Here is a 26,727-nt window from a genome sequence, read left to right as displayed (position 1 = left end):
GCATGACCTTTAACCGTGCTTTTTCTGGAACGTATAGTTGATGTGCCATATGCCAGACTCTGTTGTCATAAGATAATTTAACATTTTTTGGAGGATTCATGAGGGTAGAATCCATATCATATCCATTCTTGATCTCTGTTAATAACTCCGTTGTACAAATAACCCCCAAAAAATTTGAATCAGGAATTATTGTTTGAACAGGCTTTACCTGTTGAGGATTCTCCGCATAGGCTCTTGAGAGGGCATCGGCTTTTCCATTCTTCGATCCAGGTCTATAGGAAATTAGGTAATCAAAACGGCTTAAAAAGAGAGCCCATCGAGCTTGTCGAGGAGATAATCTTTTTACTGATTTAAGGAATTCCAAATTCCGGTGATCGGTGAGGACTATCACTTGATGCTTTGCACCTTCTAAAAGATGTCTCCATTCTGAAAAAGCAGCTATAATGGCAAGAAGTTCTTTATTTCCCACATCATAGTTTCTTTCAGGAGCAGTCATTTGCCTTGAATAAAAAGCACAGGGGTGAAGTAACATTTTTTCTCCTACTCTTTGTGAAATTACTGCTCCTATAGCTGAATCTGATGCATCAGTTTCCAAAACAAATGGGAGTGTAGGATCAGGATGAATTAATATAGGAGCTGACGTGAACTTAGTTTTCAAAATGGAAAAAGCTTTATCAGCTGCTGGTGACCACTGAAAGGAGGAAACCTTTTTTGTGAGCTGAGTAATGGGGGCAGCAATTCCAGAAAAGTCCTTTATAAAACGTCGATAGAAATTAGCAAAACCCATAAATCGTTGCACATCTTTGATGTTTTTAGGTATGGGCCAATCTACCACAGCATGCACTTTACAGGGATCCATACACAGTCCTTGAGGGGATATAATGTAACCCAAAAATTTTATTTGAGTACGATGGAATTCGCATTTCTCCAACTTGATGTATAATTGGTTTATACGTAGCCGTTGTAAAATAATTCGAACATGTTCTTGATGTTCTGGTAAAGAATTAGAAAAGATAAGGATATCATCAAGATATACAATAATGAACAGATCAAGCAAATCTCGAAAGACATCATTTATAAAATGTTGGAAAGTAGCAGGGGCATTACATAACCCGAACGGCATCACGAGGTACTCATAATGTCCATACTTTGTTCGAAAAGCCGTTTTCCATTCATCACCTGGTCGAATGCGTATTAAGTTGTACGCTCCTCTTAAATCAAGCTTTGTGAAAATACTTGCTGTCTGCAGTCTTTCCAATAATTCTGGGATGAGAGGAAGTGGATGTCTGTTCTTTATAGTAACTTTATTTAATTCTCTATAATCAATGCATGGCCGCAAAGATCCATCTTTATTTTTTACAAAAAAAATAGGAGCCCCTGCTGGAGATTTTGAAGGACGTATAAAACCTTTAGTTTCATTTTCCTCCAGGTAAGTCTTTAGTGTCTTTAATTCAGGATCAGCTAATGAATAAATCCGACCAAAAGGAATAGCAGCCCCAGGTAATAGATCAATGGGACAATCATATGGTCGATGGGGTGGTAATTTGTCAGCATTTTGTTTGTTACAGATATCTGCAAAATCCTGATATTGAACAGGCAATTGTTCCTCCACAGAAGAGGGGGACACTGAGATCTGACTCTCCTCCTGTGCAAGCAGGACCATACCGATAGGATCTTGAAACGTTAGGGTTTGAGACTCCCAATTAATGGCTGGGTTATTGTTAGTGAACCAAGGGAGACCCAAAATTATGGGAAAATTTGGAGAAGAGATGAGAAAAAAAGTGAGTTCCTCCTTATGATTGGGTTCTATCCTCAAGGACATAAGTTCTGTCTCATGTGTGATGGGACCAGAATTCAGAGGGGACCCATCAACTGTCTCCATCAATACAGGGGTCTTTCTTTCTTGGAATACTATATGGTTTTGTTTAGCAAAATCTATATCCATGAAATTACCATTGGCTCCTGAATCCAGCATTGCCATGGTTGAAATAAGTTGAGAGTTTATCTTAAGTTGTATTGGTATTGAAAAATGATTCTTTATTCTTCTGTTCTCTCTCTCCAATGTATACAGTGAAGAGATTTGAGGAATAATAGCATTCAGTTGATGTGAGCAGCATGAAATAATAGATTCCTGGTCAGAGTCTTTAGGTTCCATTAATGTAGCAACTGTCTTGCGAGGTCGTTGAGAACAATTAGAAACATAATGTCCAGATTTACCACAATACAAGCAGAGATTTTCTTGTCGTCGTTGATCTCTTCTTTCAATAGAAATCTGTTTGCGAATGGTATCTATTTGCATTGGCTCAGACTCCTCAATTTGTTGTGTTGCAGGAGTTCCAGAGTAATTTGATATTGCTGGTTCTGGATAATTAGGACGAGTCCACATGGAACCCCATCTATCTTGTTTCCTTTCCATTTGACGAGCATCAATACGAATACAATGTTTAACAAAGGCTTCAAATTCAGTGGGTGCATCAGCTCTAGATAATTCATCTTTAATGAACTCAGATAACCCCTTTCGATAAACAGACAGCTTAGCTGCCGAATTCCAATCAGTGTCCAAAATCCATCTTCGGAAATCAGAGGTGTATTCAGCCACTGAATGTCTTCCCTGACGCATTTTTAATAAAACTGACTCAGCAGTAGCACTTCGATTTGGATCATCAAATATCTGGTTCATTGCATCCATAAAATTAGAAAGATTTTGTAATATGGGACTTTTTGCTTCTATCAAAGGAGAAGCCCATGCCAAGGCATCATCTTTCAACAATAAAAGAATACAACGTACTTTCTGTACATCAGTCAAAAAATAAGTAGGATGTAAATCAAAATGCATATTACATTGATTAATAAAACCTCTGTATTTTTTACGATCACCTGAGAATCGGGCCGGAGGTAGTGGGAGTGTGGGCTGATGTACTGCAGCTGAAGGTGCTACAGCATTAACTTCTTGAAGCCGCACCTGTAGTTCTGTAATAACTCCATTTTGTAGCGCTATTTGATCTTTGAGTTCATGAACATTTATTTGCAACTCCGTTACGTGTTGATTTTGCTGTTGAAAATTATTTGTACACTGGGTCTCCAGTTCTTGAAATTTTGCATGAAATTCCTGTAGCTGTCTTGAAGCAGAATGCATGTGGAAACTCAGATCCGCAAGTCGCTGTAAAGCAGATGGTTCTGACCCGGCGGGCTCCGTCATTTTGGGCACGAGTATCCTGTCACGCTTCTGGTATCACAAACGAACCCAATAGCCAGGTATTTCTGAATTCAAAAGGATTTATTTTGGTATACAGATAAATCTCCAGTGTCCAACAAATAAAGTCCAAAGTAACAAGAGGTTAAAGGTCTGGTGGAAGTATCAAGTACTTGTAGTCCAAATCACAAGGAGGCAAGGTTCTGTGGAAGCATCTGGTTCAGAGACAAACACAATACTCGTGCAAAGGCTTCATAACAGGAAGTGCCTTTTCTAGGCCCAAACAGGAAATGGGATCCAAGATGGAATCTTCATGAGACAGTCCCGGCCATCTTGGATAAGGGCTATTGTAAGGGCAAGTTCATAACAGAGATCCAAGATGGAAACTTCATGATGCAATCACGGCCATCTTGAATGAGGGCAAAACTAAGGGCAAGTACATAACAGTGGCTGTGGGGACAAGAGGGTTAGTTAGAGCATCACACCACTAGGGTAGAGTACACAGTAGTTCTATTCCAGCTGTAGGTCCCTGGGGTTACACAGGGTTCCTGAGGCAGTGATTGGGCTTGTCACTGGCAGTGCAGCACATCCCTCTTCGGTTTCAAGGTCTTGTTTCGTGGTTCCAATTGGGTGTTTAAGTCTGAGCAGGGGATGTGCTGACGTCATCGGGCGCTGGCGCACCAGCATCTATTTAATTTACCTGCGTCAGCGTCATTTTATTCAGTCGTCGGCGGAGAGAGACCTGAGAGGACATCATGGGGCCTGTGAAGACGGATAGCAGCAGATCAGCCGTGGAGACAGAGAGCCCTTGTTAGGGCTTGGAGTGGGTCTAGTGCCAGTTTCGTGGGTGGTACTCCATAGCTTCACACGTAAGGCTAGTGGGAGCTGTGTGTGGTATTGTCATCCACAGGTGTCAGAGAGGAGCAGAGAAGCTGAGATCAAAAGTTGGAGTGACCAGGTGAGTTTATCTCTCTTTATTCCTACTTCTGGTCGGGCCCTCACCGATTGCTGAGTTCCCAGTCTCAAATACTAGTAGTCCCGCGCCAAGGTTCAGAGCAAGACGAGGCTTCCACGGTCGGGGCAGAGTGAGTGTCTCTGCCCTTTGGTGTGGCCTCGGACATTCCTTTTTGGTGAGGTATCTGTTCTAATTGTTGTGTCTTCTTAGACGGTCATGAAGGAGCACGTGGAGCAGCGGTGTGGTCCATAGTGTTCCCTCGGGATCAGGTAAGTAATAGGGGTCAGAAGAGGGGGATTGTAGCCTGTGTGGCCTTTCCCTCTCATTGGCCTACCCACAAACCCACAAAACACTGCCACACTGCCACAAAACACTGCCAAATGAGCAAGGAATCCTGCTATCATGTGAGAGAAATCTGTTTAGATTACCTGTTAATATCTAGGATATTCAAATTAATTGCAAAGCAACATTTTGCATCAGGGTATGCTATTTACTAAATACATTTAACTTCATTGTTGTTAATGTATTACACAAAGATACCAAGTGATGAGAGTGCAAATAGCATAACGTAATAATGTCTAACATCTATGACATTTATTGTAAATATTGCACATTTCTCTTAATATGTGCATTGTGCGATGGCATGCTCCTACTTGTATGGGTGTGCATGGCTTATGTGCATTATGTGCCTGTGGACATCATGATAGCTTAGTGGTTAGCAATTCTACTTCACAGCACTGGGATCGAGAGTTTGATTCCCGACCATGGGCCTGATTCATTAAGGATCTTAACTTCAGAAACTTCTTATTTCAGTCTCCTGGACAAAACCATGTTACAATGCAAGGGGTGCAAATTAGTATTCTGTTTTGCACATAAGTTAAATACTGACTGTTTTTCATGTAGCACACAAATACTTGATAGCTTATTTGTACACTGAAATTTAAAGTTGATATTTGTGTGCTACATGAAAAAACAGTCAGTATTTAACTTGTGTGCAAAACAAAATACTAATTTGCACCCCTTGCATTGTAACATGATTTTGTCCAGGAGACTGAAATAAGAAGTTTCTGAAGTTAAGATCCTTAATGAATCAGGCCCCATGGCCTTATCTGTGAGGAGTTTGTATGTTCACCCCGTGTTTGCGTGGGATAGCTCTGGGTGCTCCGGTTTCCCCCTACACTCCAAAATCATACTTTTAGGTTAATTGGCTGCTATTAAATTGCCCTTAGTCTCTCTCGGTCTGTGTGTGTTAGGAAATTTAGATTGTAAGCTCCAGTGGGGTAGGGACTGATGTGAGTGAGTACAGCGCTGTGGAATTAGTGGTGCTATATAAATAAATAGATGAGGATGATGATGTGCATTATGATAATGGCGGTTGGTCCAGGAAGAGCTGGGCAAATCTGAATGTTGGCAAGCCACTGCAACGGTCTTCTACTGCACCCCAAAATATGTTATATTGCAAAATAAGAGAATGAAATTAGCTTCAAGGGATGAAGGTTGTTGATTTTTGGCATTCACAGGTTTGCAGTTGGCCACAGACCCCTTTTTCCTTCAACAAACCAACTTCATTTTCACACATCTGACAAGATTGATGTATTTTCCAATATCCAGACACACAAAGTATTTATAGGGAACACATACCAGAGTGATAAAAGTATTAAAGTGGATCTGTCACCTGCAAACTGTGTACTGAGTAGAAATGTGACACATAAATAATAAGTATATCCCAGATATATAAATAAATAATTATGATGATAATGTTCCTTTACCTTATGACTTCATTAATAAAAAATTAGCACTTTAGGGGGAAAAAAAAGTTTCAATCTTTTAAGCAGGTGATCCAAAAGTGATTGAAGGATTGTAGGCAAATGGTCATGTGGAGCATTTGCATAGGGGTACTTCCAAAACCAAATATTAGGCGTTCACCTTGCTATGGGTATAGCTGACAAATACGTGCATTTGTGGAAATCTATATGTACTGTATGTCCACATTTTCCAGCTGCAGAAATGACCCTACATTTTTATAATCAACTGAATGGGAACATTGAGCTGCTAACATATAGTTTTGTTTTGTCAAAGAAAGGAAAGAGTCACTGGTAATAAAACATGTCATTTGGGAAATCAAGCTATACATTTTATCTCTCCTTCAAGACACAGGCAACTGCCCAGTAGTAAAATGCTTCTTTGCTATTCATTTGTTACTTTGCTTATTGTTGTCTTTCTCTGAAAGATATGAGGGATCAATAGTAAATGATCTGGGGTGGCAGATCACCCATTAGATGACTTAGGCCCCTGTTTGGGGCCTGACAGGCACTCTGCCACACCCAATGGATAGCAGCACAAGGCATAGATTGCCTAGTGGGTAATCCACATTATGGGAATTATCTGGATCGATCCTAATCTATATGGGCCCGTAACTGGTATTGCTCTGTTTGCCATTCGTTGGCCCCTCCCCCAAGATCAACCAACAATGCACTATGCTACAGATCAAAAATCCTTTTCTCTCGTTCTAACCCCGGTCCCTCCTTCTCCTCTCCTTCCTTCTCCTCTTTATTCAATCTCCATCCCTATCCTCCACTCTTCACACTAGCTGGTACAGAAAGCAGAGGACTTTCTTCAAGAAAAGGCAAATGCCTGGGGGTGTATTAATGTTAACTAGGGGGTGTATTAATGTTGTGTAGGGTATTTATTAATTTTATTTTAATTTTATGTTGAGGGTTGATGCAATATTGTGTAGAAGCCGGTGTGGGAGGTTTAGTAATGTTGTGTGAATGTTGTATTAATCTTATGTAGGAGCTGATGTGAGGGCATGTATTAATGCGATATAGGGGCTGATGTATGCATGTATTAAGGCCCTTTGGTGGCTGATATGCCAGGTATATTAATGCCATGTGGAGATTGAAATGTGTTAATTGCATGTGGGGGTTGAAGTAGGATATGAATTAATGTCATGTGGGTCTGGTGTGGGGGTATTAATGTTATGTGGTGACTGATGTGAGTAATCAGTGTTATGTCATGCCCTTTATTAAATGAGTGGGCTGGTGCGCATTATTAATATTATGATGTGGTGCTTTCTTATTTTGTGAAGGCTATTAATGCAAAGATCAGGTTAAATGGGAAATTTGGAACAGCTGTACAATTGTAAGCGACACTGTTGAGTTTTTACAGCAGTATCTTTATAATTAACAACTACCTTTGCTAACATATATACTTCTCCAGCCAACTAACCTGTGTATCTTAGTGGCTTGGAGTGCAAAGACCAAGCTCCCTTGCGGGAGTCCCTGACGAAAAATGTCCACTCCGTTAGATTCCGCTCCTTCTAGGAGGTAGTGCTTCTAGGAGGTACCTCTCTGACCCTACTGGTTGTGACAGTAAGATCTGGCCACAAAATGGATCCTGATTGAGAACCATCTGCAAAGGACATGCTGCAGCACTTGGTGGGAAGAGTTGAGCAGCAAGATGCCGCTCGGGTTCAACTACTTAATTGTCTTCAAGCTTTAATTGCACGTGTGGATAACTTGCAAGTCGCTCCTCCCACTGTCTATTTTAAAGCACCAGATTTTCTATCAAGTTGCCAGATCTTCAGGTCTACTCTTCTGTTCAGATATCCTGTTCCCTGGATCCTGTTTGCTTTCTGTTCTTTGAAGTCTCCAGCACATCTATCCACAGATCATCACAGCATTTGTGACTACTCCACTACCCTGTGGTAATGCTCTGCAGATTATTGCTACCTGTTCTCTGAAGTCTCCAGCACATCTATCCGCAGATCATCACATCCTTTGTGACTATTCCACTACCCTGTGGTAACGCTCTGCAGATTATTTCTACCTGTTCCCTGAAGTCTCCAGCACATCTATCCGCAGATCATCACAGCCTCTGTGACTACTCCACTACCCTAATCTCTCAACCTTCCTGGTAATCCTCATACGAAGCATCTTCAGTTATAGTCCTGGTTCTCTTCACAGTTTCGCTCATCACCTCATAGGAGAACCGCGACCTGTGGTCAGGGAGCTGCGAAGACCAAGCCCCCTTGCGAGAACCTCTGGTGAAAACCTAGTGCCACCGTGAGCAGACTATATGGATACTCCTCTGACCCCACTGGCTGTGGCAACTTGGAAGTGGTGTTATGGAACTTTCACTTTGAAATGAACAGCCGAAGGCCTGGAGACCACTTAGGCTCTCCGAAGTTCTAGGAATTTTGATAGACTGAAATTAATTTTAGAGCCATTTTAACACTACATACTATAATATAAAAAATTAAATGATGTAAGGCTATCCACCCTGTGTCCCCCACCTCTCCTGTCTCCAATTATATTTCCTATTTGTCCCACCACCTCTCCCTCATGTCTCCTTTGTGTACTTACCTATTCCCTCATATCTCCATAACATTATAATAAAACTTTCCAAAATGTCTCCAGTATATCTTCCATATTACCCTAGAGGGTATGTGCCCCCATCTTCATTGCAGGTATCCCCATATCTCCCTCCCTACCTGCTTTCCCCTGTGCCTCACATCCTTATTCTCTTGCTGTTCCATTAATCCTTGATTCTCTCTATCTATCACTCTTCATACTCCTAATATCTCCCTCCCTTGTGAATTCACACGTTTACCCCTCCATCATCACACTGCAGCCTCCTTCATCACACTGCAGCCTCCTTCATCACACTACAGCCTTCTCATCACACTGTGCCCCCTCTTTCATTACACTGTGCCCCCTACCTTTTCACCTCATTGCCCCTTCATCAGTGTGCCCCTCTTTTATCACACTGGGACCCCTCCTTCATCACACTGTGCCCCTTCCTTCTTTACCTGATTGCCCCTTCACCTCTGTGCCCCCTCTTTTATCACACTGTGACCCCTAAAACCATCACACTGTGTCCCCTCCCTCATCACACTGCAGCCTCCTTCTTCACACAGCAGCCTCCTCATTACACTGTGCCCCCTCCTTCGCCACACTGTGCCCCCTCCTTCTTTACCTGGTTGTCCCTCTACCTCTGTGCTCCCTCTTTTATCACACTGTGCCCCCTTTACCATCACACTGTATCCCCTTCTTCATCAAACTGTGTCCCCTCCTTCATCACACTTTTGCCCCTACATTACTTTCTGTGAACTTCTTTTCTTCTCTTTTATTCTCTTCTTCTTCGTTTCTTCGGCCTATTTGCGCCTCTCCTCACTGACAGTTTTGGGACATGATGATGTCATGTCCTACTGACAGTGTGGTGAGAGCAGGGAGGAGGGCACCTGCCACGGAACCAACTAAATATTTACAGGGCCAGTGGACTAGTGGCAAGGACATGGCGCCCCACGCCTTGTTTGCCCCATGTTCCTCTGGCTCTGGCTACCTGTAAGGAAGTGTGTCAAAGAAGTGGTGGTATGGCCTACCAGCACATACCGCCCCACTTTGAGCACTGCATATCTATATATCTATGCATATCTATATCTATGGATCTATCTATATATAGAATATCTATCTATCTATCTATCGACATATATACTTGTCAGTGATTTCAATGTTTTGGCTGATTGGTGTGTGTGTGTATATAATATATACTAATATATATAATATATATATATATATATATATATATATATATATATATATATATATAAAAAACAAACAAACAGATATATAAAATGGCGCTCACAACCACAACGTAATCACAGTACGGTAATATAGTAAGCAGCAGAAAAATTCCAGATGTAGAATAGCTCAAGTATGAGCGGCAGCCACGATATCCTGTAGCCAGATGGTTAATCCGGAATAGAAACACTGTAACAGAAGACAGGCAGGGCGCCTCAATGTGTATTACCACTTGTATAGTATAAATGGATGTAATATCATGCGTACCATTAGGTATTGATAGGTCGTCTAGTCAGATAAGGAGGATCCTCTTCATAAATTGTTCCTCCCAGTTGGTAAAATAATGGACAATGCAAGAAACAGAATACAACATAGAGTAGTATTGTCAGGATGTGAAATCACACCACCTGTGAGATATATACCACCTATGGGACTTCCTTATCGTGCAAAAACACTTATGCCCAGAGATCAACAGTTATACTGTATAGGACACCCTTGCTAGATGTAAACCCCTATACCTGGGAGCTGCCAATGACTGAGATTTGAAGAGGGGGACTATACAACTGATCCTTCAAAGGATTGATTTTATGCCAACTTGAAGAGACCATCTGGTACGCAGTTTATATATTTCTACACCTGTTTTTGGGCTGGTACACATGGGTGTCCTATACAGTATAACTGTTGATCTCTGGGCATAAGTGTTTTTGCACGATAAGGAAGTCCCATAGGTGGTATATATCTCACAGGTGGTGTGATTTCACATCCTGACAATACTACTCTATGTTGTATTCTGTTTCTTGCATTGTCCATTATTTTACCAACTGGGAGGAACAATTTATGAAGAGGATCCTCCTTATCTGACTAGACGACCTATCAATACCTAATGGTACGCATGATATTACATCCATTTATACTATACAAGTGGTAATACACATTGAGGCGCCCTGCCTGTCTTCTGTTACAATATATATATATATATATATATTTATACACATATTTACACACACACACACCAATCGGCCACAATGTTAAAACCACTGACAAGTGAGGTGAATAACTCTCAAGAGGTGGGGTATATTAGGCAGAAAGTGAACAGTCAGTTCTTAAAGTTGATATGTTGGAGTTAGGAAAAATGGGCAAGTGTCAAAGTTGCTCATATCCTTACGAGGGCCAAATTGTAATGGCCAGAAGACTAGGTCAGAGCTTCTCCAAAATGACAGGTCTTGTCAGGAATTTCCTGTATAGAGTGGTTAGTACCTACCAAAAGTGGTCCAAGGAAGGACTAATGGTGAACCGGTGACAGTGTCATGGAAGCCCAAGGCTCATTGTGGTTAGCAAAGGCTATCCTGTCTGGTCCAATCCCACAGCAGAGTTCCTGTAGCACAAATTGCTGAAAAAGTTAATGCTGACTATGATATAAAGGTGTCATAACACACTGTGCATCGCAACTTACTGCGTATGGGGCTGAGTAGCCGCAAATCGCTGTGAGCGTCAGAACTGGACCATGGAGGAAGGTGGCCTGGCATGATGAATTGCGTTGTTTACATCATGTGGCCAGCTGAATTGTGTGCGCTGTGTATCTGGGGAAGAGATGGCACAAGGATGCACTATGGGAAGAAGGCTATCCAGCAAAGGCAGTGTGATGTTCTGGGCAATGTTCTGCTGGGAAACCTTGGGTCCTGGCATTCATGTGGATGTTACTTTGACATGTACCACATATCTAAACATTGTTGCAGACCAAATACACCCATTCATGGTAACGGTGATCCCTGATGGAATTAGCATTTTCAGTAGGGTAGTGGGCCCTGCCACACTGCAAACATTTTTCAGGAATGGCTTGAGAACCATGACAAAGAGTTCAAGATTTGGCCTTGGCCTCCAAATTCCCAAGAACTCAATCCAATCGAGCATCTGTAGAAACCATAGAGGTCCCACCTCGTAACTTACATGACTTTAAGGATCTGCTGCTAATGTCTTGGTGCCAGATACCACAGGACGCCTTTAGAGGTCTTGTGGAGTCCATGCCTTGATGAGTCACAGAGCTGAGGGGGACCAACACAATATTAGGCAGGTGGCTAATCGGTGTGTATATACTGTATATATATATATACATATATATATATATATATATATATATATATATATATATATATATATATATATATGTGCATAATAGTATGTAACGCCCTCTGACTCTGGTTCCCTAAGGAGTGTTGATATGTACCGTATCCAATGAATTCTTCTCCCTTTCTCCAGCACAGTGCCTCCACCTGAGTCTTAACAGTTGCTTGCAGGATGTGGACATCCAGGAATCGACTCAATAATTGACTTGATAACAGTATGTACAGATAATTGGTATACTTTGGAAACTGAAATGGTTTATTGTTAGTGGTAGGAAAAGATGATGAATGGGGGAAAAGCCTTGAATGGACAATTGAAAATAATAATAGCCACATGGTATGGATGACTTTTTCTGATGAACTACACTTATGATTAGCCACGCAACAGCTAAATGTTAACTAATCATAATGAAAATATAGTGTAATAATTATAAATAAAGTCTTTGTGGCACATATAACGGAGGTAACCCATGTTACTTATAGATGCAGGTGTTAATGTAGAGGCTGCAAATAGGTTAATTCGTGAATTGCGGACCGTGTAACATATTTCTGGAAAATCTGGAGAGTCCAATTTGAGAAGTGATGTGATGATATTAACGGGTGGGTTACAAATTTCCTATAATGAAAATACTGACACCAATAACAGTGACAGCAAAATCCCAACACATAAAATATTGACAAGTAAAAAATACCTAATGTTAAAAACAGTGACAGTGAATAAATCCCGCCACCAGAAATACCTATATATAAGAAATGCTGACACAATAAAATGCCGACAATCACACTGCCGACTTTAGGGGGGTTCGCCGGCTGTTTAATGTAAAAAACAGAGGAAAGCGTGGGGTCCCCCACTATAAACACTTTTATCCCTTGCGCTGCCAGCCTACAGCTGGTTGCGGCAAAATCGGGGGAAAAATTTCTAACATTACGTATTTCTTACTTGTCATTATTAAATATGTCACCATTTTACTGTCACTGTTATTGGTGTCAGCATTTTCGTCATTGGAAATATGACTACCACCGATATTAACTTCCAACGGTGTAGACAGTGGTGTTTGTTTGTTACAATATACATGATAAATATTAATAGACCCGGCTCTTCAACTGTGCAAAGGCCCATCTTTCTCAGTCTATAAAGTGGGGTAAGTAGCAAACACGAAAAAATAAAAAGGTAATTATCTGTCACAGACAGTTGGTCAACAAACTGATGTACTGTGATCTCTTTCCCCTTAGTTACAGCCCCCTCTGCTCACATGACAATTCACAGAAAACTGGATTCTCCCTCTCAGTTTATGTGCTAGTTTGTTACTCTTTAGTGTTTGAAATATACAGACCTCTCACAATGTGACCACAGTCTCTAACATAGATCTATCTATCTATCTATCTATCTATCTAAGCTGTCCACAGTTGTCTTTACATAAAATCTCTTTCAAATGTATTTCAGCTCTCTCCCTGCCTCTATTTTCTGTTAGTCCCTCAGTGACAGCCAACATCACTTCTCTATGACATTCTGACAAGGTCCCCCTTTCCAACTGCCAGAATTCTTTCCCTTTTCAACTGCCTGAAATCCTTGTCCTCCTCACTACCTTTTTTCTCCCTGCTATTCTTCCTGCGTTCCTTATGGCTTACATGATAATGACAACACAGACACACACATATACACACAGGGAACTGATATCTGTCTCTACCCCCAAAATAGTAAAATATTTACCCATCTGTGACATGAGATTAATTTTGTGCATGGCATGTGGAAGCAATTAACAGGAGAGCTCCAGATTTTCCTCACTCTGTTACGAGCTGCGGGACGTCACTTCCGGGGGTTCGTCCCGGCCGTTGCCTAGACAACGGTTGGGACGTTGAAAGACATAGTGCCGCGTCCCGGCAACGGAGAACAGCCGGGCACGTGCGCAATTAAGAAACTAGCCTGTGGGCTAATTAGGAGTAATTTATTTATTAGGCATTGGCTGGGGGCGGTTTTAGAGCTAGGCTCTGATTGGTCACTTTGAGTATTTAAGGTAGGGAGGGCTTAGCCTCCCTGCCGGTTATAGCTTCCAGACTTCTGTGTTGCTGCCTGCTGCTGTGCTATTGGTGTTAACCTTTGGACCTCCGTTTGCCATGTATGACCCCTGCCTGTACCTTGGACTTGTCTTTTTGCCTGTGCCATTGACCTTCTGGCTTGAACCTCGGATACTGCTGATTTGCTCGTGACCCCGACCCCTGGCGTGTTTTCTGACGATTCTATCTAGTAAGTGACCCCCTGACCTTGGCCTGTTCTTTGGATACGCTGTCTGCCATAACCCCCTGCTCCTGGGTTCTCCACAGCTGGTACACATCACATGATCCTCTGTAGTCTGCGGCCAAGTCTGTCCCCACCCCTAGGGGCTCCAGTGAACACCAGACTGTCAGAGCAGACTCCGGGTGTTGTTGTACTGGCTGGAGGGGTTCCTGACACACTCTCCTGAAAAGTTCCTAAATAGATGTTTTTCTAGAACATCAATTTTAGATGAATAAACTTTAATCTTACAGTGGAGGGATTCAATTGTCCGCGGATTGCCTCCGGAACAGTCTGTATAATTGTGGATTTCTGGAGAAATCCGATATGTTGGGTTACTGTAGTGCTCAGCCACAAGTGGTGAGTAGTGGGGAGAAGTGCTGGTATGACATACCACTGTATACCAGCCCACTTCCACCACTGTAGTATTCGCATCAGAACTAATATTAGTGTACAGAAAAAGTTGATTACCACTTTCGTCCAATATATATATATATATATATATATATATATATATATATATATATTTGTCAGGATGTATAAACAGTCTTGGCAGTGTCTTCAGCAACCAAATGAAGCATTCACAACACTAAACATAATCCAATAGCCCTCAACTCCGGCTATAGGAGTTAGGTCCTTAACTGGTCACTGGCCACTTGTTGGCACCAGTTTCCCACACACAGATCAAACCCGGGTTTTTAAGCTCCCTGTCAGGCCTTGCTCCTAACTGCTGCACCTGGTCTCCAGTCAAACCATTATTCATAATGTTTTTCTTTGCAACATTAATAGTTTATTTACAAGCAATCATGGTTTTATAAATGTCATTAGTATATGTGGTCAAGTCAGTGGCAAAATTTTAAAGAGGTTCTTATTTCTGACAGTTTAACTTAGTCATATTAAAGTAGCTTTGCTGGCTACAATAAGAATTGAGCTAAGAACATGAACAGTAATGATCTATTCTTCCAACATATTGCTCTTGCTTAAATCTGATATTATAACTTTGATTAGTAGACATGATGCATAAAACAAAACTTTTCACTGCAGTTTATATCTGCTATTTATTTTTCAGTTTCGCTTCACAAATAGAATTATTTGTTATTTTGTTGTTTACATAATGGACACATTTTACATATTGTCAAGTCATCATAATGCAGAGGTTTTCAAATTATGGGATAGGTATCCTTTGGGGTGACTGGGGGGGCTTTGATATTTATGGAATTGCCCACCCATAACAGAAATATACTTTTACATTCTTTAAATCATGAAGACAATAGGGAAGGCAGTATCATTTGTAGTCTTCCATATGGATGCGGTGGTATATTCTGTATACTTCTTTTGTCGTTTTGTATGTTGATATATGTGACATCAATATATTACAATTTCTGCTTATAAGTTACTGTCATTAAAACTATGAACATTTTCTATGTGTTTATTGTCATACTATCCTCCTTTAAGCCACATCCACTATTTCGCATAACCATACCTATTATTTTACATGGCTGACTGCACTACTTTCCTAGACAGCATAGGGCCATACTTGCCTGAAGTGGTTGACCCAGGATGTGATGTAAGAGTCATGTGATTGGCTCATATCCTACCCTAGGAAGCCATCTTTGGTCAGGTACTTTCCGCTGCTGCCCTCTACACTGGTCACATTGCATTGAATGCTGTGATGAGATAACTAGAGATTTCCAGCCTCTTAAAGATTATACCACTAAATGCAAGAATATATGATACTAACAAAAACGTATATGGAGTATAAACACAATAAAATATAACTTCTTAGTGAAAATTATCGTTGATAGAACATAGTGAAAAAAGTTTTGGGCTTGACCTCCAACATAAAGGATTGCTCAGAGGGGTGTACAGCACCGCCTGGTATTACGTACATCAAGATAGGGACACAAACAAGTTCTGAAAGTAAAATTTGGCTGTCCTAAGATACGTACAGCATAAAGTAACCTTTTCGTCTCTTAGACAAACTAGCATTAAGATTTGCATTACTTTGCACATTGCCACTTCATTTTTTTATTGCATCTACAAGCAAGTGAGAACTAAGAAATGACACTTCATGATACCCCCTTAATCCTGCTTCTTGAGTCTGCTATTTATGTCTCATTGAAGAGCCACAACCCAAAAAGGTAAACTAATACATCCCAAACTGTTTGAAAACCTCTGCCTTAATGAATACATTGTGGTAAAATCTTGATAACTAAAGTAATAATATCCCATCCATAAACACATGAAACAGTTATAATTCCTTTTTATCACTTATATAAAAGTTCTTCTAACATAGTAGGTAACATTGCACAATTCAGTCTCTGACGTGTACAACTGTAATAAATAAACCAATTATTAGTCAAGCAAAACACATAAGTTTAATGTTTTTCACCATTCCATCGGAAAAATAACAATAAAGAAAAAAAACAATTCTAGCCTGGGAATATGTCTGGCACTGTGGATGTCAATCTGGAAAGGATTTATGGAAGTAGAGAGTAAGACTATGATGATGAAATCTGCACTCTGTGTCAGCTACAGACATTTATAACTCCACACATTGATAACGATTTGTGAAAAGGCATCTGGAGGCACCGCATCATTAGAAAATTTACTGATATATTTTTATATCTTCTCATTTGTAAGTATAATGTCCATGCTATGTAACAAAAGTAAGAAAAAAACATTTCCAAGTTGTTTGAATGAAGCTGGATTTCTAATAAAATGTCTTCTCATATATATAAATGCTATTTTTCTCCCTCAAACATTGCTTAGTTTTTTTCTTACATCAATAAAAACAATCTTAAATAGATGTATACAAGAACCCTGGTAACATTCACAATTGTATCAAGCAGTTCATCTGTAAAAGCAAAGCTTCGTTGATGTGGCCTGCATTTGTGTTTAATATACATATGTGTGTATATACATACATATATATATATATATATATATATATAATATATAAACACAAATAAATAGCTATTCAGCATGCAAAGTTTGTAGTGATTTTTTACTTAGCTAGTTTGATGTAGTTCCTGCTATTGTAGTTGTCTAGTTTAACTCAAAGAAGAAACAAAACATCTGGTTGAGTTTTTTACCCTATAAAGGGCAATAATACATCTTCTCTTGGATCACAGATGAAGAATTGGCTGTATTGCAGGATACCCACAGGTATTAACAGACAGATATCAGATTGTTTGGGTTAATAGAGCATAACATGAGTGTGGTGGCTGTTGTAGCTGTAGTCATCCGTCAGTCCAGTTTTCAACAGTCCCCATGCCTGAATGATACTGTAGCGAAGATTCTCTGGATAAGGAAAAGCTTTGTGAATATAGGAACTCATTGGCTGTGTTTATATGAGGGGATGGAGGTTTTCTTTCACACAGAGATGGGTGGACTCTCTCTCTAGGAAAGGAGGAGGTGGGAACTCTATCCCGTACCTGAGGCTGTGAAAGCTGATTGTAGACACTGAAATGGGATTCACTTGGTGGCTGTGATCCTTGGCTTGCGATTGTTGGAAGGCGAGGCATCATGGTGGTGGTGGTAAAGTGAGTTGGGAAAGGCTGATACGGTACAGTTTCCATTGTTTGGACACTATAGCTTGTATAAGGTGCAACAGAAGTCCACATGTTACAGCTTAATGGTGGAGGAGGAGGAGGTAAATCATCAACGCCTGATACTCCAGCAATTTCTGCTCCTGAAGTAGAATACATGCAGGCTTCTCTTGGTGCCACTTCATTGCGATAAGGTGGGCTCAACATCTGTTGGTCATATGGTGGAGGGGATCGAAAGTAGTGATCGTCTGCCATAGAAGAAGAGGGATCTAGGTAAGATCTCTTGCAAGGAAGGTCAAGGTGGCGTGCACCCTCTGTAAAAGACAGAACTAAACATTTAGCGAAAGCACACAAGACATGTCAAGAGCTCAAAGCTTACTGCTACATTGGGAAAACTAACATGCAATTGAGCCTTTCAAATTATGTAGGTGCATTATTATAAAGTCAGGTTAATTCACCATGAGTCACAGGTCAAAACTACAATTCTAAGATTTTGTTTGCACAGTATAATTTCTTTTATGGTAATGTACAATTGTAAATATTTTTTTCATTTCCAGTGATCACAAACCAAGTCATCCATAAGCTCACCATCCCATAAAGTGGTGATCCCTTTCCACATGCCCTACAAGAATAAAAACTAAGTAAATTGTAAGTCCCTGAGCAACATTTTCCAAGGCTCAAGACAACTTGGAAAATAAGCTCTCACGGCCTCTTGTGATTAGCTGAATACTATTGCTGTCTTTAACTGGACTGAAGTTTACAGTAGTGTTTTCCCTTGGTGGTCATTTGAGTATATTAAGATTTAGTATATTTAAATGCATTTGGGCCCACTAAACCTAAAAATGCAAGTTCCAGATTGAAAGAGATCTGAATGTGTTTGAGATAAGATTGAGACTAAGGCAGTGGTTTCCAAACTGTGCGATAGGCTCCCTGGAGTGCCTCGGCAATCTCACAGGGGTGCCTCAGCCAGAGCCTGTAGTAAGCAAGACTGGGAATTACTTGGTAATTATTTGGCTTAGGGTGCCTTGAAAAAAAATTATGGAGACCTAAGGGTGCCTTGAACTGAAAAAGTTTGGGATCCACCGGACTAAGGGCCTGAGTCATTAAGGAGGACAAAGCAAAAAAAAAGGAGTAACTTTGCACCTTGGCAAAACCATGTTTAGGGAGCTTAAAGAGAGGTTATAACTTGTAGTTTGTCTTCTTTTTTTATATTGACACTCACTCCTGAACATTTGTTCAGAGTGACATTAATAGCATGGAATGGGTAAGTGCATAGTATGTCCAAAACGGCTCAATTGAGGTTGCCAGGACCAAAGCTCGGGATGTCAGCCCCTCTTTCGTCTATATGTAAATACATCATAGTTTCCTTTGGGAGAAACTAACAAGACTTAATAAATCAAAATCCAAAATTACATTTTAATTGTACATCTAGCTTTGTCATATTGTTCTGGAACTGAAATTCCACCTCATGACAATTGAGAAGTGCAAACTGTAAGTTCTCAGTCATCGTCACTTAATCATACCACCCAACATTTAGAAACATGAAATTGGGGCAAAATAAGCCCCACCCTGTTCTGATAAAACTCCACCCACAAATGCTCAAATTTAAGTAAAACCCTAATTACTCTTAGTTAAGGTCACCCATTTTGCAACCTGCAATAATGGGACAGTTGGGTGGTATGGCTTAATGTGGGTAAAAATTCCACAGTAATATTCCAAGCCAGCCATAACTATCACCCCAACAAACACTGCTGGAAGCATTATTCAGAGGACACACCCTAGTGCACACTTATCAAAAACAATAGCTTTATAAACTTTAAAGCTTGTGGAATTTGCATAATTTTGGGAAGCAATGGCTTCTGCAGAACCGAAATGGCAAGTAGGTAATTGCAATTATTTTTCAAACAAACTGTGTCCACTTTGTAAGCTGACATTACATAACCCCTGAATGTTAACTTTTAAGTACTATAGCATAGTATAGCAATTTGCAATTTAGAAATATTGAAACTTGGTTAAATCAGTGAACATTTTTGTTTTCCGTCTTCATCTCCTGCTTGTCTGCATCTGCCCAGTTTTAAAGTGGGTTTGGCCAGAATAGTCTGCAGCCAATCAAGTCTTGGAATAATCACAGCAGCACAGACTGTTTCAGGATATCGGGGGATTAAAATGGAGGAAAGAATTACTTTGTAATGTATGTGCCCTATTTTTGTAATGTGAAGTTGTATCACAATAGTTAACTCTATATGTCCATCTTCCCCACTCACATTTCCAAACCTCCTTCTTTTTACCTCTCTCATGTACAGTACAAAAGAAGGGATTAAGGCAATCTGAATGTTCTCAGTTCTTTTTTACAAGGACATGTTAAAACATGATCTAGTATAAATGCTCAATTTTGTCTTATCATTTGGAATAACAGACCTGTCTAGAGGAGCTGACAGATAATAGATTATATTGAACACACAGATAGGCTTAAATCAACTGTTTATCTTTGCTGTAGACAGCAGTGTAGGCTTTACACCACCATTAATTGTGGGGCCAGTTTAAAGTAATGATTATTTTCTTAATAAATCCAGTGGTGTGTCTCTGCACCAATTCTGTGCCTCTATAGTAATTGTCAAGCAAGGCTGTGTGAAAAGCCTGCTCATTCATTTCTACAGTGTTATTTATAGTCTCAGTCATTAATGAATACAATAAACCTTATTTAACATGGAGCAAATAGCATTTGCTGTAATACATAGAAATTAATTAGACCTTTGTTTTTTTTTATTAGACAAACTTGCTCCCTATTGATAGCGGGTGACTGATCTCCATTAAATGGTCTTTGTATTGGTCTCAAAACCTGTCTTACTTGAATGCTAGAAATATAATATTCTTTGAAATCCATAAGAAATATCCAGTCTATTTTGTGGAAATTTTGTATCCAAAAATATATTTGGATATGTTGTAGCGGAGACTGTTTACTACGTTGCCTTTAGTAGTAGACTGTTCTTTGTTTTTTTTTAACCTGGAAAATCATTCAGAAGTTGATGACTGCACATTGCCTTTTATGTGGCATTTTAAAATAAGCTTTTTTTAAAAAAATGTTGTTTTACTATATACTTATAATTGAGTCAGAATGCTAAACAAAAGATCACAAAGTTTCTCCAAAGTTCCAATGTCTTTCTCATTAGTATTGCGCTGATTAGAGAGAATTCATGTTAACTTTATATTAAATATTTGGTTCTTTTTATTTTTGATTATTGTGTTTTGTAAATATTAGCAGTATGTCAAATACCTACATCTTAAAATTTGAAATGCTTGTTTTTTTTGCACACATCACTTTCCAAAACATACTAACATTAAATACAGCTTACAATGCATCTAGAAAAACACAAATATTATTGTTTATTCATATAGTGCCAATTAGATTACGTAGCGCTATACAGAGAATATGTAATCAGTCACATCAGTCTGTGTCCCATTGGAACCTACACTCTAAATTCCCTAACACACACACACCTACACACTCAAGTCCAATTTTATTAGAAACCAATTCATCTACCAGTTGGTTTTTGGAGTATGTGATGAAACTGGAGCACTCACACTCAATGAGGCTGGAATTGACGTTCCTTAAATTATCCATTATTACAGTATGTTGCACCCAGGCCAAGCAATTGAACATTACAATATGGATTTATCAACAATATCTGTTTGGAATCCCAATACTGTAACCCATTTTGAATCAAGAGGTTATTTTGGCAGAAGAAAGGGCACATCTAATGAACCTGAGATTTTAAACATAATATAAAGTACAAATGTGCAGCAGACTTAAAATACCCTAGACCAGGATATGCTTCTGCCAAGCAGAAGTGTGTATAGGTTTTCAGAGAGGGACATCAAAATCTGAAGATGCATGCTGTGCAAAAGTGCAGACATCGCTTCAATAGTCCAACCACCAACTACATTACAACCAGAGTCTTTCATTAAACAAAACGTTTCAGATTTTCTCATCAATACTGTTTGGTTTAGCTCCAATTATGGCTTAAATTAAACACGAGTGTGGGAACATCAGGAGTGCCATTATTATATATTCAAGTTTTGTGTGTTTGAAACTTATTTTTGACATGGGGCAAAAGAACGACTATAAATACACTTCTTCGCAGAAGGGCAACTGGAAGGTACACAATGCATTCCATTAAAAGTATAGGATTCCACCTCTTTAATTTCAATAATCTCACTAAACTAAAGGCATAATAGTTTGCCAGCAATATCCTAAATCCTCCCATTAATTGGTGCAATTTCTGCATTGCAGACTCATGCACTCTGGTGGAAATCTAGGAGCATCTAAGCAAATCGAGCCACAATAAATTATAAAGTTGATTTTGCATATTGACTTTTTTGCACTTTATACAAAACATACAATATCCCAAGTCTGCCCTTGGTTGAATAAGGTTTTCCTTGATGAAGTGATAACTGAATCCTCATCACTGTGGTCCACACGGGGTATGTGAAAGCCATAAATGGACTTTATTGCACATGGATTTTATTGCCGGAAAGACTTAACCTTTCTCTTTCTCTAGTAAATTACTACAGACTGTTGACATCCATGATTCAAACATATGCAGGGCATTTGGTATCTTTTCTTTTATAACTGTATACATTATTAAGTAAATGTGAAACCAAAATGGCTAGCTGTCACAAATAGGAAAGTACCCTGGGCACTGAACTGTCAGGTAGGGACTGGAAAGAGAACTTTCAGCATTGGAAAGCAACTCCTGCTAACATTCAACAAAATGTACAATGGCTGAAGTTACTCTATTTATGATACTAAGACTCAGAAAACCTGGGAAGGATTTATCTTAATTATAAAAGCAAATGTTGAGTGATAGTTTCTTTTTAAAATAGTGTGATTTACCATAACTGGAGTCAATAAAGTATGCAGACCCCCTCCCACATGGAATCAAATGGTGGGTTATGACCTCAGCAGGGAGCCGGCCATAGATCCCGCTGTGTTGGGTGGGCAGGAAGAAAATTACTTATCAAGTAGGATAATTGGATGTCCATGGAATGCGTAAGCAAGATTATCATGTGAGTAGGTAGAAGTGGGTAGGAGAGTAAAGGGGCTGAGGCGATGAGGAGGAAGGGAGTAGTGGATGCCCTGCGGGGGCAGGTATGTAAATATACACATAAATATATATAGATATATATATATATATCTATATATATATATATATATATATATATGTATATAATATATATATATATATATATATATATATATATATATATATATATGAAGACGGCACGCTCACCTCCCCTTCTTTTCATAAGAACATACAGAGGTGACCTCACTTAGCCCCCTAGATCAGGACAAAAGAGGTAGAAGTAGAATCTTGTTTTTCACTGATTATATACTGTATATACAGTATATTGTCATTTACTATGTGATTATGTATAATTTTTTTTTAAAAAAAAGGGGAGAAAATAAATATATATACGGACATGTTTATATAGATAAAAAAAGAAATGGAATGAGAGTTAAAAATAGAAGAAAAGAAAAATAAGATCATATGCTAACAAGAAAAAGTTTTTTTGGGTACAATATGTGTTGCAGTTAAAGGGAGGGAACTTATTGATTGATCCTGAATAAATTGGGACTGTATGGTTATATTTGGGGGGCTTGTCGGCCCATTGTTGGTTTATTGTACCCGGCTTGTAACATGATGTCAGTTGGTCAGGCACTGCAAATTTGGTCCTTGGATTTTGTATTATCTGGCAGGGTATATGTTGCCCGTGGAGGAAATTGGTTTCCTGGTATGTCCCTCCCTGTACAGTTGAAATGCAAGCATATTTTCATTTTGTCTCCACCGCTTGATGTTGTATCTATTATTATCATAATTTATTTATATAGTGCCACTAATTCCGCAGGGCTGTACAGAGAACTCATTCACATCAGTCCCTGCCCCATTGGAGCTTACAGTCTAAATTCCCTAATATAGACACACACTCACACAGACAAAGAGGGAGATAGACAGGCAGAGACTAGGGACAACTTTTGATAGCAGCCAATTAACCTAGCAGTATGTTTTTTGGAATGTGGGAGGAAACCGGAGCACCCAGAGGAAACCCACGCAAACATAGGGAGAACATACAAACTCCACACAGATAAGGCCATGGTCGGGAATCAAACTCATAACCCCAGTGCTGTGAGGCAGAAGTGCTAACCACTAGGCCACTGTGCTGCCTAATATTATATGTATTACTAACTGAGGGAGGGGCAGATAGTGTCTAAGGTCATGGATAAGTTAATGGATTCAAATATGGGTACAACCTCAAAATTCTTACAGACAAGCGAACCATTGGCTCTCTCACTTTATGTGTATTACTTTACATTTCTGTTTTAGTGCTTTACTTTTATTATTTGCTAGTTTACTTAAATGTTCCTCTCTTATTTTTTGGATTCATTGGATGATATTTTTCAACATAAATATCAGATAAAAAAGAGAGACAATATGGAAGGAAATAGGGTCTGAGGACTTTTACTCCAAAAGAGTTGCAGTATCTCCAAAAGAGGGCAGTTGGGAGAAAAGCTATGTATTTCATCTGTGTGTGAGCATGTGGTGAGAATGAATGCTCACTGACACACTAATATTTTCACAAACTAGTTGCAAATATGTAAGCTGATATTGCACAGTAACCGATGCAAAAAAATGACTATACTGTGATTCATTGATTTTTACTACAGTTGTCCCAATAACATTCTACAATACCTCTTCTTTTTAAACAGTGATAGAACAGCCCAGAGTCCCTCTGCGCTGCGAAGGAGTTGAGCGGCAGATCCTGAGCATCGGAGGCAGCAAATTGCATGTGTGCCCCATTCTCATACTGATAATGCTGCAGACCTTGGTGGCTACTGTGAAGTGCATTAAGGTCTGATTTGCTTGGCAGCTGCCCTGGGTGACTCGATACCAATCGTTGTCTCATGATGCTCTTTGAAATCACAGGATACTCTTTGCTGTTGAAGAAATGTTAGTCATTAGAGGCTGCAAGTAATTAATGCAGTAATAATAAGAATGAATAAAATATATTTTACATGGGCAAGCTTGATGTGAACAATACAGAAACATTTTTGCAACAATATAAAATAGTTTTCTAAAATTGATCTCTAGCCATACAGTGTCTATAGAAAATCATCATATCCTGTCAAAATCATCATCCTCATCATCACCATTTATTTATATAGTGCTACTATATTTTGTCACAATACACAATGGGAATTGAAATGACCTAATTCAAACTTTTTCCAGCTGTATTTACACAATATAACCCTCAACATCAAAGTGAAAATAACATTTACAAAAATTCTTAACAATAAATAATCATCAGCTATTTAAATTAATTCTGCAGCACTGTACGGAGAACTCTCTCACATCGGTCCTTGCCCCAATTGGAGCTTACAGTCTAAATGCCCTAACATACACACAGAGAAGGAGAGAGACTAGGGTCAATTTAATAGCAGTCAATTAACCTACTAGTAGGTTTTTGGAGTGTGGGAGGAAACCAGAGCACCCGGAGGAAACCCATGCAAAGACAGGGAGAACATACAAACTCCACACAGATAAGGCCATGGTCAGGAATAAAAATCATGAGCCCAGAGCTGTGAAGCAGAAGTGCAAACCACTAAGCTGTTTTAGATCAGTGATAATATCCTTAGGGCACCCATTATAATTTTGCTCAGGTACAGCTAAATACTTTTTATATCACACAACAGGCTAATTGGCAACCATCTGACATCAATTGTAGTGGTTTTGATTTCTTCAGAGTAAAACTGGCTGTATCTTGAGGATTCCTCTATTAGTAGTGCATGATAAGGCAAAGAATTTACCATGGTTAGAAAAGTGCTTTCAAAGGGGCTCTGGGATAAAGTTGTGGAAAGGCACATTAGGAAAGTTAGGAAAGGGATACAGAAAGATTTCAAAGGCTTTTACTCTCCATCTGATTTCAAAGCATTATTAAGTGGAAAGTGTATGGCACCACCAACTCCTTGCTTAAATCGGGCCATCCCTCCAAACTGGACGAATGAGTCTGGAAGATATTGAACCGGTTAGCTACCAAGAGGCCAAATGCAATTTTGACAGAATTACAAAGTCATTATGGCTGAGAGTTAGGTGGTTAATCTGTGCATGTGACAACTATCTCACAAGCTTTACACAAAGCTACCTTGTATGGCAGAGTGGCAAGAAAAAAGTGTCTTCTGATAAAGTGCCACACTCATCTTGTTTGCGCTTTGCAAAAAAAAACACTTGGAAGAATCTGATGCCATGTGGAAAATGGTTGTATGGTCAGATGACACCTATATAACATTTTGGCCTGAAGCTCTATGTTTGGTGTAAACCAAACACAGCACACCACCCAAAACACACTATACCTACTATGAGGAATGATGGTGGGACCATTATGTTAAGTGGGTTTTTCTCTTCAGCAGGCACTGGGCGATTGGTCAGGATTGAAGGGAAGATGGATGCTGCCAACTACACCCAAATTCTTCAGGAAAACCTGCGGCTCTCTACTACACAGCTGAAGATGGGCATGTGGTTCACCTACCAGCACGACCAGCAAGGACCCTAAACATACCACCAAGAAAACCATGCAGTGGCTTAAGGAAAGGAAGATGAATGTCCTTGACTGGCCAAGTCAGAGCCCTGACGTAAATTGGATAGAAAGTCTGTGGATTGACTTGAATAGAGCAGTCTATCACCACTCACCACTAAATTTGAGTGAACTTGAATAATTCTGCAAGGAAGAATTGGGAAAAATTCCCTAATCTGGGTGCACAAAGCAGGTAGACACATATCTAAACAGACTGATGGCTGTAATTATAGCAAAAGGTGATTCTACCAAGTTTTAAATCAGGAGACTGATCACTTTCCTAACCTTGCTATTCTAGTTTTTAATTTTTTACTAAATTTTCCGGACTGTTGCCTTTTTGTTCAGTAGAATGTTGTAAGACGAAATGTGTAAATAAAGTTAGAAAAAAGTTGATTCCATTTATTTAAATTTCCATGGAGATGTGAC

At 39.5% G+C, this 26,727-nt stretch overlaps 1 protein-coding gene across 1 annotated transcript in view; it reads right to left on the bottom strand.

The window, feature by feature from the left end:
• Nucleotides 1-17,110: 17,110 nt before the first annotated feature.
• The window catches only part of TBX4 (T-box transcription factor 4), a 165,417-nt gene continuing 155,800 nt past the window's right edge, over nucleotides 17,111-26,727 (bottom strand). Inside the window, exons 7-8 of the mRNA XM_075197747.1 lie at nucleotides 24,423-24,667; nucleotides 17,111-17,987 (exon numbers count right to left, since the gene is read on the bottom strand). Of these exons, the coding sequence (XP_075053848.1) occupies nucleotides 17,365-17,987; nucleotides 24,423-24,667 (868 nt within the window). The 3' untranslated portion in view covers nucleotides 17,111-17,364. The remainder of the gene's footprint in view (nucleotides 17,988-24,422; nucleotides 24,668-26,727) is intronic.

Source organism: Mixophyes fleayi, chromosome 2 (assembly GCF_038048845.1).
Source record: "Mixophyes fleayi isolate aMixFle1 chromosome 2, aMixFle1.hap1, whole genome shotgun sequence".
NCBI classification, from domain to species: domain Eukaryota; kingdom Metazoa; phylum Chordata; class Amphibia; order Anura; family Limnodynastidae; genus Mixophyes; species Mixophyes fleayi.
Note: the sequence above shows the minus strand (reverse complement) of the source record. Positions and strands in the feature narration are given on the sequence as shown.